At 45.1% G+C, this 11275-nt stretch overlaps 2 protein-coding genes across 2 annotated transcripts; one reads left to right on the forward strand and one right to left on the reverse strand.

Moving 5' to 3' along the window:
• The first annotated feature begins 86 nt into the window (after window positions 1–86).
• LOC108598355 (PAX-interacting protein 1) lies at window positions 87–8057 on the forward strand. The gene is given in 11 exon segments (XM_033293569.1): window positions 87–409; window positions 777–2734; window positions 2772–3102; window positions 3168–3797; window positions 3865–4281; window positions 4366–5189; window positions 5191–5353; window positions 5355–5880; window positions 5883–6764; window positions 6834–7056; window positions 7123–8057. Coding segments are annotated over 11 exon segments (6633 nt in total). The 5' UTR covers window positions 87–334; the 3' UTR covers window positions 7727–8057.
• A 986-nt stretch (window positions 8058–9043) lies between these two features.
• On the reverse strand, window positions 9044–11160 carry LOC108598359 (GATOR complex protein NPRL3). The gene has a single exon (XM_017984979.2). It carries the CDS (start codon window positions 10957–10959, stop codon window positions 9115–9117), a length of 1845 nt encoding a protein of 614 aa, XP_017840468.2. The 5' UTR covers window positions 10960–11160; the 3' UTR covers window positions 9044–9114.
• Window positions 11161–11275: the final 115 nt, after the last annotated feature.

An 11275-nucleotide genomic window follows, 5' to 3' on the forward strand; every position in this document is an offset into this window, starting at 1 on the left:
TAACAGAGCAGATCTGACGGGAAAAAAACGAATTTGGCAGCACTGAGATCACAGCGCTGGTAAATAGAGAGAGCTAACGTTTATAAAAACAAGGAATACGCGAATAAAAGCATTAATTCAATGAATTTATGTAATTCAAGTGTTTTTTGTGTTTCTTGTTGCATTAGTTATAGGTACGCGGCATGCGCGCAAAATGAAAATACTGTGAAAGTGGCGTTAGATGTACTTCCGACACTTCCATGTCCGTGGCGGTCACAACAACAACAAAAGCAAAGCAGAAGAAAAGTGAAATTTCAGAAAAGAACTTGCCGCTCGACAGTCACATGCCAAAACAATGGAAAATTTAAAGATTAGCGAAAAGCTTTTTGAAGATGTAATTTATTTTGTACTTGGCGGCTTGGATGATGAGGTAAATAAATGTTGAGACTACTGAAACGCGTTAGCTGCATAATATTGTGTGTGTGTGTGTTAGTGTTTGTGGACGCATACGTGCGGCGTGTACATGTGTGTATGTATTGTTTCTAGATCGACTGTACAGCGCAATGCAATGTAGATTTAATGTTTTAGATTCTAGTGAGAGCATAGCTTTTGTAAAAAATTTGTTTCATATCTACAACAATGCTATATTGTTAACACAGGGTGCTTCAGGTGTAGCGAAGATTGCGCGCCCAAAACATGGTACCGGTAATTTCGCATCTTTCCATTTGCATGTGTGTGTGTGTGTGTATGCTTATAGCTATGTCTTACTGATTAATATTTTGTTTTGTATATGTCAGAGCGAGAGATTTCTAAAGAATGGTGGTGCACAATCAAAGTTATTCCTGTCCGATCAGATAACGCATCTAATATGTGCCACCAACTATTCCGACGAGGAGCTTTCAATGAACTTGGATCTATACAACGTAATACCCGTTACTGAGCAATGGATTCAGCACAGCGCCAAATTGGGTCGCATGGCCGCCACACGAGCCTTTGATCCCAGCCAGCCACGCTTCCTACGTGGCATACGCGCTGCCATTACCAATGTGGTGGCCAGCGATCGTAGACGTCTCTATGCCATGCTGACTTTTCACGGGGCCGTTGTTACTCACAGCTTTGGTGCCACCAATACGCATCTGGTAAGTGGCGCTGCCACCGGCAGCATTTACAACAAAGCGCTGGCGCTCCCGAAAAACGCTATAAACATTGTCACGCCAGATTGGGTGACCGACTGCCTGAAATGTAAAAACTGCCTACCATGTGAGCCTTATCATCCACGTTTGCTGAAACCCATTGAAAAACAACGCACACAGAAGCAGCAGCAACAAAATCTGCAACAGCAGCAGATGCAACAGCAGTTAGTACAGCAGCAACAATTAGTGCAACAGCAATTGGCACAGCATCAGCAACCGCAACAAACATCGCCTTCACAACTTCCAGATATGTTGAGCTATGGGGATGACAACGCTGCCAAGAGCATTGCTAACATCAAGTCGCAGCTACAAGCGTCTGCAGAACGTGCTGCTGCTGAGCAGCAACAACAGCAGCAGCAAATGCAAATACAACAACAACTCCCACAACCTGCGCAACAACAAGTTGTGTTTGTTCGTCCCCGAAACATGCAGCAACAACAGCAGCCGCAATTGCAGCAAGGTGCTCCGCTGCAAGTCCCACCACCGCCCCCTCCACAACAGCAGCAACAGCAAATTATAATACAGCAGCAGAAAATCATACCAGCCAACATGCAGCAGCAACAACAGCAACAAATTAAAAATATTTTGCAGCATCAGCGACAAATGAAAAACTCACAGCAGCAACAACAACAGCAGCAGCAGCAAATACAATTTATGCAACAAACAGAGCAGCAGCAGCTACAACAGCAGCAAATGTTGCTTCAACAACAGCAACAACAGTCACCGCGTCTGCCCACCACGCCTACCATGACACAGCCGCCTACGCCACCTGGTCGACAAACTCCGCGTACGCCACTACCTGCAACAACAGCACAACCCATACAATCACCCCAACAACAAATACCGCAACAGTCGCAGCCCGTACCTGTGTCGCCGCAAATGTTGCATCAGCAGATTATGCGCCAGCAGCAAATATTGCAACAACAACTGATGCAGTTGCAGCACATTCAAAATGGTCAGAGCCTGACACCGCAACAACAGGCGCAGCAGCGACAAATCCAACAGCAACAGCAACAATTGCTTCATCAACAGCAGCAATTACAAATGCAAATGCAACAGCAACAGCAGCAACCGCTACAGCAGCAACAACAGTCACCACGTCTTGTACAAAATCGTTCACCAGTTATGCCTCCCAGTACGCCATCTCCTTCATTGCAGCAGCAACAACATATTGGCGGAGTAATCAGCAACATGCTACCACCGCAATCGCCACGACAGCTTCAATCACCAGCTCCGCAGATGACGCCGCCTCCACCGCCATCACCCCAAAGTGCACAGCAACATATGCGACAACAGCAGCAGCAGCAACAACAACAACAATTGCAACAGAGTCGTCAGCAACAGCATATGCTGGGCTCACCGCAACAACAGCCAACGTCAACGAATATGATGTCACCACAACAACAGCCTTTTCAACAGCCTGTGCATCAGCAACAACGTATGCAACTGCAGCAGCAACAGCAATTGGCACAGCAGCAACAACAACAGCAGAGCCCGCAACATGTTTCCGCACCACAATCGCCGCAGATATCTCAGACGCCGCCAATGCCAACTAAACCACAACAAACAACAACATCAGCAGCAGCAGCAGCAACAGATTCCACCACAGCAAACTCCGCAACAGGCGCAGCAGCAACAGCAATCGTTTGCTCAGCCTATCGATCCTACGGATCCAGTGCAAGTGGCACAAGTGCTTAGCCGTTCCACCCTGAGTAGTAATCAAGACTCACTTATAATGCGTCAACAGCAGCTGAAGCAGCAGCAGATGCAACAACAACAATTGCAGCAGCAGCAACAACAGCAACATATACAACAACAACAGCAGCAGCAATCAATGACACCACAGCAACACACACCGTCACCGCGCCAATCACCATTGCATCCACAGCAACAACAGGCTACACCACCAACACAGCAACCAGCCGAGCGTGTAAATATAAATTGTTTATTACAGTATTAATTATACTCTATTATATATTGAATTTTTTATTGAAGCCCATGCAACAACAGCATCTGCAATCTCCACAGCAGCAAGCACAGGTTCAACAGCAATTGCCAGGTGGACAAACACAGCTGCAGCAGCAACTACCAGGTGGAGCGCCACAACTGCAGCAGCAATTACCAGGTGGAGCGCCACAGCTGCAGCAGCAATTGCCTGGTGGTCAACAACAGCAACAGGTCATCACACAGCGACATGTGATCAACACGTCAACGGCACAGGGGCAGCAAATAATACAAAGTCACATGATGAGTATACAGCAACAAAAGCAACAGCAAATGCTGCAGCTACAACAGCAGCAACAACAACAACAGCAGCAGCAGTTGCCACAACACCAGCAGCAGCAGCAATTGATGCCACAGCAGCAGCAGCAACAATTGCCACAACAACAGCAATTACCACAACAACAAATACAGCAACAGCAGATGCCGCCGCAACAATTACCTCAACAACAGCAGCAAGTACAGTTTACACAGCAACAGAATATTGCACTTGGTACTGGTGGACAAGTACGCATTATACAGCAAACTATACAACTGCCACAGCAACAACAGCAGCTGCTAGGCCAACAGTTTGCACAACAACAGCCACAACAGCAACAAATTTTAAATCAGCAGACACAACACGTATGTATAGAATTCATGTCTTTTTTCCATATATGTATATGCCCATTAAAACATTTGTTTTTTTTAGGCACTCCCTCAACAGCCGCAAGCAATGCAAACCAAAAAATTTATCATAAGTCAGCAGCAATTCAGTCAACTAAGTGTACAACAGCAGCAGCAAATTCTTGCACAAAATCAACAAAACCAAAATGTGTTTATTGTCAATCAGACAAATTTATCGCAGCAGCAACAGCAGCAGCAGAAGCAACTAGCACAGCAAAGGCAAATGCTGCAACAGCAACAACAGCAGCAGCAACAACAACAGCAACCGCAGCAAATTCCACAAAATCAAATTATCATGCAACAGCAACAATCACCCCAACAACAGGGATCACAAATGCAACAACAGCTGTTGACACAGCAGCAGCAACAACAACGTTTACAAATTCAGCAACAACAGCAACAGGCGCCACCACAACAGCAGCAAATTGTTATAAACCAACAAGTGATAAGCGATCCGCAACGCTTGCAATACTTACAGCAACAACAAATTATGCAACAGAAACAGCAACTTGTTGGACCGCCACAGCAGCAACAAATACTTATTCAACAACAACAACAGCAGCAGGCAGTACCACAGCAGCAGCAGCAACAACAACAGCCCACGCAGCAAATAATGCAACAAGTACTCATCAAACAACAGCACTTGCAACAACGCACACCACCGCCTCAATCGCCACAACAACAGTTGATGTTGCAACAGCAATCACCACAGCATCACACTCAGCTGCAACAGCAACAACATTGGTCTCCCCAGAGTCCTGGACCAAATCAGCTACCGCCAACTACCCCAGGCACACCAACAACCACAATGGGCATGCAGTCACCGTTGCCAGGCACACCAACAACACCACAGCAGCAACAGGCGACACAGCCACAATTTGCATCACGCGGATTGCGGCCACAAACACCTTGGCCAGCACAGCAGCAACAGCCACAATCACAACAGCCGCAACAGCAGCAGCAGCTTGTGTTGCCGCCGCCACAGCAACAACAACGCCAGCTTATACAATTGGACGAGCAGACGCATGCACAATATATATCCTTAGAGCCGAGCAAGCGTGCGGAGTATATCACTAAGCTACAGCAGAGCAAGCCACGTATGATGCTGCGCCAACAGGTAGCCTATCAACCACGTCCGGGCGCGCCCGGCAGCGTGGTAGCAACACGCGGACCAGGACCAACGGGGACGCCGGTGCCCATAATTGTGCAAAGCCAAATGCCAGCTGGACTGACACAGCAGGAGCAACTGATTTGGCAGCAGCAGAGCACACGTCAGTTGGTGGTGCGTGCAGGTGGGGCGCCTGGCTTGAGCCCAATTACTCAACAACAGCAGCAGCAACAACAACAAACAACAGCAGCAGCCATTTAATCCCAATGATGCCAATCAACAAATGTTGATGCAACGACAACAGCTACGCGTGCAACAAATTCCCATACAACAGGCAGCAGCCAAACAGACAGTTCAGCTAATCAGCGGTCCCAATGGCCAGCTTATTGAACAGCAGACCATTCTCCCAGCAGCCACAGCAACAACAACAGGCACCGCAAACGCCTGGCACTCCCACGACGCCAGGTGCCACACCAATGGCAGGTGCAGCACCAGGTGCTGGCGGAATTATGACACAAACCTTAGTTATGTCCACAACGCCTGACGGTCAGCAACAGCAGACGCCCCAGCAGATGAATCTAAAAACTAAAACTGCTTTGGCCAACATGCTGAGCAATCGTTTGGGCAACAATACTGCACAGTCGCCGCAACAGCAGCTGTTAGCCATGGGCGATCCACAGCAACAGCAGATTGTGCAACAAGTTGTTGTAAGCGGCGCAACTCCACAGCAGCAGCAGCAACAGTTGCTTTTACAACAACAACAACAACAGCAGCAACAGTTGGTGGTTGCACAGCAACAACAGCAGCTGGTCCCACAACAACATGTGGAGCCACCTTCAGCTGCTGGCGCCTTACGTATGATGGGACAACAGCACAATCAGGCTGTGGGCGTGGCTGGTGCACCTCGTACGCAACAGGAGCTGATATTTGTGCATTGCAGCAGCAGCAGCAACAGCAGCAAATACGACGTGTTGTTGGCGTGTCACAACAGCAACAACAACTGCCACAAGGACATTTAGTGCAGCAGCAAATTGTAGTGGCTCCACCTCAACAACAACTGCCAGTTGGTGCCGTGCAAATAGCTGGACCACCGCCACATGCCTACATGCAGACACGGCCGGGTCAGCCGCCAATACCGTTGCCAGCCCGTCCACAGTTCTACGGTCATAATCCAAATCTGAAATTGCCACAGGATCTGTTTCTAGTCGGATGTACCTTTTTCATTGTGGAATACGACGAAACCGATGGCGATGAGCTCCCCATTTGGCTGGACACCATACGTCAATTTGGCGGCGACATTGAACGTGTATATTGTCCGCGTGTGACGCATGTGATCTGCCGCACGCAGCGGCATGGCATGGTGATGCAGGCATTGCGCGATGCTAAACGCTGCGTGACTGCTTATTGGCTAAGCGATATTTGTTTGAAGCGTCAACTAATGCCGCCTTGGCAGCCACTACACTTGCCCTTCCCCAGTCAGTTTGGCTATCGGAAACCGTTGGAGCGTTACATCATAACATCGGAAGGTTTTGAGGGTGAGGAGGTGATACGCTTGCAACAAATGGCGGAGGAATGCGGCGCCATTTACACATCATATCTGTCCAAAGTGAATACGTTGGTCATTTGCAAGCAGCTGGAGGGCAACAAGTTCAATGCGGCCAAAGAATGGAATATACCTATGGTGAATGCGCATTGGCTTAGCGATGTCTGTATTGGCAATCTAAGCGGTCTGACGCAGTACGAGAATCCCAAATATCAACATTATAATGTGGTAGTGCCATTCCGCATTGAATGCAATCTCGTGCCACATTTGTTGGGTAAGTAAAAAACACAGCTCATGTAGTCGATTTTATTAATTTATATAAATGTTCTTTTTTTTTGTTAAGCTGCCTGGAAAGCGCCGATTAATCTAACACAGGAGGCGCACGAGCGCGTTAAGCGTCATCTATCCGACCCCAGCGAACAAAAACTCAAGCGTCAAAAGCTAAGCATCTATCAGGAGCAGCTGCCCGAGCAAATTGTCTGCATTGAATATCCACAGGCGACCAAACCACCCAAGGTTATATTCTCGCAAGTGGCAGATGCAGAGGCACTTAAAAAGGCTGTCCTGTAAGTTGTCGCAATTAACAGCTAAAACATGCCAAAAATTATTCATTTGCATATTGTTTCTTGTAGCATCTTGGGTGGCATTGTTGTGGACAGTCCCGTGGATGCCACGCATTTGGTTATGACGCGAGAGAGTCGCACGTGCAAGCTGATACAAGCCTGCTGTCATGTGGACTATGTGCTCAAGTCCAGCTGGCTGGTCGACAGCGCCAAGGCGGGCAAATTTGTCCCACCCGATGAGTATCGCATACAGCATATACCGGTCGATGAGAATCTGCAGTTTGATCTAGCCGCTGTGCTGTGTGCACCAACGCGTAGCACATTGTTTGCTGAAAAATATTTCTATGTAACTCCGGATGTGTTTCCGGCCCGTGATGAAATTTTGCGCATGATTGAATCGTCTGGTGGCAAAGTGGAAGCCAAGCGACGCAGCGGTGCCGATGTGGCCGAGGCGCATGTGCGGGCGCCTGACTCATACTTTATTGTCACCTGTCCAACGGACATGCATATCTGTGCAGATTTAACGCGTCATGGCAATCCCAAATGCCATATTGTGTCCACAGAGTTTGTGATGAGTTCAATACTCAGACAGCAACTTGAAATTGAGCCGAATCTAATACCCTACCTGTACAACAATAACATTTCCAATAGCAACAACAACAACAAATCCTAGCGAACGGCGTTGTTGTTGTTGGTTAACACCCAAGTCTGTACAAAAGAATTTATTATATAGTTGTTAAAACTTGATGCTTGATTAATCAGCTTAAGCTCGAAAGTCGAAAATTGTTATGACAACTGCACGCAAATTGTGAGCTGTGAGTGCAAGTCTAGTCTAAGCATACAAAATGATCATGTTTAGGAAAACCATAACGCTTATATGTAGGCTAACAGTTGGATCATTATCAAGCTTTTTGATAAAGCCAGATTTATTGTACTATAAAACTAATATTTCATATGCAAGGGTTTCCACAAAAAACAACTATAATGGCCCAAAACAAAGTCATATTGATCAATCAAATTACTATATATATATATATAATATTATTATATATATATATATATATATATATATATATACATGTATGTATACATACACTAGTTAGCTATTAAGTGCAAAGAACTTATATATTTATACAAAATTCATAAATTTTATATATATGTAGGTATATTTTTGTAAGCTAATTAGATTCAAACAATCGATTAGAGTATACGAAATGTTTCACAGAAATTTTATGTGCTGGTGATTAGCAATTTTAAGTTGAGTTTGCACCCAGCCCCCAATAAAAATTAATGTTAATTCCATATATATTTCTCATAAGCTCACATAATAAAGTTTATGTTAATGCATATTTCTATAAAAAAAAAAAAAAACGGAAAACTCAAATTAATTTTAATTAATTGCGCCAACCTCCTCCATTTCCTAGGTCAGCTCAAAAATAAACATATTTTATGAAATATGTATACGTATTTTTCATAAAAGAAGTAGCAGGGAACAGGGAAAAAATAAATATCATTTTTAAAATAAAATAACTTCTTTTTATAGATCTATAAAAAAAATTAATTACACTAAAACCATTTTATCTATGCACTCCCGCCATGATTTGTAACTTTCTGATTTTGTACCTTCTTTTTCAATGATAATTAATTTTATAAATCTGAATTCCTGATTAAAATCTATCTATATATAAGAGATTTTTCCTGACTGACAGGAGGGGATGAAATGGAATTCGAGCTAGAGAGCTACATTTTTCACTATCATAAATATATAAGGTGCTTCAAATTATTGAATTTCCACCGGGATATCCGTGAACCTCTATTTTCTCCCCTCTGTTCTTGCAAAATACAGTTTTGGAGCGAAAAATACAATTTTTTCGAATTTCTCATCGATATTTTTCAAATATACTTTTGTAAATCACATCTAATATTTTTGATATATTTTTTGTGAAAATGATTGTTATCGCCAATTTTTTTTTCTCAATCAGTCAGGACAAACTCTTTTATATGTATATATTTTATATGTGTACAGATAGAAGACAACAATACGTACTAAATAAATTTTAACTATTTTGTTTTATACATGGAAGCTACAGCGGGATCTTCGGTTTCGTAAATAATTAAGACATTTCGAAATTTATCCAGCAGCTGCAGTAGTTGTGAGCGACGCAAGTTTTCAAAATACATAATCTCCTCTAAATGATGCTCGCTTTTAAAGTAGCCCATCTGATAAAGTTTACAGAGCAGCGACAAGTCGTCCACATTGGAGGATGCGGGTATGCGGCGTATGGCAGCACGATCTCCATCGTTAAACACTAGCAGCAACTCCTTTAGCTTCTGCTCATCTTCTATTGAATTGAGGCTGCCGCAGTTGTCTGTGCTCAGAGAGGCAGTCATGCTAAAGTTTGACTTGTGACTGGATGAGGGCTGTACGGCAATGTTATCCGAGGTCAGTGAATAGTGATCTTCAGAAATAGTGCGTCGTAGCGCATTAGCAGGCATGGGCAGCGGTTGACTGGACATGCTTAGCAATGAGCCTCCATGTAGTCTATCGTGCTCATCCTCTGTTAAGTTGCCACAGCTTCCAGGCAATTCTGCCTGCGCGCAGGAGGCAGAGTCAGCGAACTCATCATCAGCATCGCTAGGCATAAACTGCACATAGGTGTGAAGCTGCATGAGCAGATGATGCTGCAGCATCCAGAGCACCATCTGGGCGAGAATGCCTTGACGTGCAGGCTGTTGCAGAGGGGTTGTAAGATGCCCAATGGAGGTAGGCAGTGAAAAGTCGGATATAACCTCAAACAGCGACATGCCCGCAAATCGCGTAGAAAACTTCCCCACCAGATGCGACTTGGTATACAGTGGCGCATCTGGTGCTATGACATAAACATTTGTCTCGCAAAGCGGATAAATTATGGTTGCTTTAGCCCAGTAGACTAGATGTGATACCAACTTGTATACATGCTCAATGCTCAAATCCGCATTGGAAGCCATGCTCTGCAGGCTGATCAACGGATTGTAGGCATCAACGAGCTGCCAGAGCATGCGGGCACCCGTCGGCGGCACACAGTCCAATAGCTCGGCAAAGTCCACCAGCAGCAACATGCCATGATATGGCTTAAGTGCACGCAGGCAACGGTCAATGGTCTCCGGATCCACCATACTGCCTTTCTTGTGCAACTGATGCGCTTTGGCAGGCAGACAAAAGGTCAACGTCAAATTCTGATTGAGTGTGGTGCTGAGCAGTCCCGTTGTGCACAGATCATTGAATATCGACTTTAGCGCCTGCGCCAAGCTGCAGCGTTCCTCAATAAGCTCGAATGTACGCTCTAGCGGCGTCTGCAATTGCTGCTGTTCATCATGTGTGCGTGCCATGCAGGCAGTTTGCTCGGTTATGTATCCACGCTGCTCTTCAAACTTTAGCGCCAGGCCCAGGCGTTTGCTGAGCTCATGGTAACACTTTACAATGGAATAACTGGCTTGCGCGTTGAGCGCAAAAACAATGTTAATAAGCATTTGCTGTTTTTTGGGAGCACCCGCCCCCACAGTAGAGGCCGCACCCATACCGGTGGACGAGGTGCTGGTAGCGCTGGCGGCGGGTACCAGTGTAGGATGGCTAACAAAACGCACATCGTTGAGCTTCAGTTCGAACTTTTGGTTGCACAGCTGTGGCTTAACAGCAAACAACGCCGAGAACACATCATCCGTAAATCCTTGTAAATGTCCATGAGCATGACTTTGGTGCGTGGTCGCCTGCAACAAGTCGTCTGTGTTTGAAATTGCGAAGGGATTGCGTTTTTTGTTGGTGCATTCCTCGGGCTCTTCCTCACCCAATGTCTGATATGGATAGCGATACAGTAGACGATCACCCTTGCTGTCCAGATACACCAATATAACAGCCAGTGGCAGCATTATATTAACTTAAATCATGAATCGTGATTTTTTTCTTTGAATAATCCAAAACAAATGTTCGACTTAGAGATGAGCATAAGTCGGTCGGGCCATAAAAACATCCCCTATTTCTTTTTTTTTTTGGTAATTTGGTCTCACTTTGGCCACAGTTGCCAACTAAAAAAATTTTTAAGTTAACCCAATCATGATTTCGTTAAAGTTGACTTTTTCAGAATGTTATGTTATTTTATACAAAGTTATATTTGACAAAAGTTTATTGAGCGTAAATTGAATTCTTGAATTAAAATATTTTAGCTGCTTATCGAACATGGGCAAC

The sequence above is a fragment of the Drosophila busckii genome, chromosome 3L (genome assembly GCF_011750605.1).
Source record: "Drosophila busckii strain San Diego stock center, stock number 13000-0081.31 chromosome 3L, ASM1175060v1, whole genome shotgun sequence".
Taxonomy (NCBI): domain Eukaryota; kingdom Metazoa; phylum Arthropoda; class Insecta; order Diptera; family Drosophilidae; genus Drosophila; species Drosophila busckii.

Excerpts from the sequence above, each read along its gene's own strand:
- LOC108598359 (XM_017984979.2), bottom strand. The coding sequence starts at position 10,959 with ATGCTGCCACTGGCTGTTATATTGGTGTATCTGGACAGCAAGGGTGAT.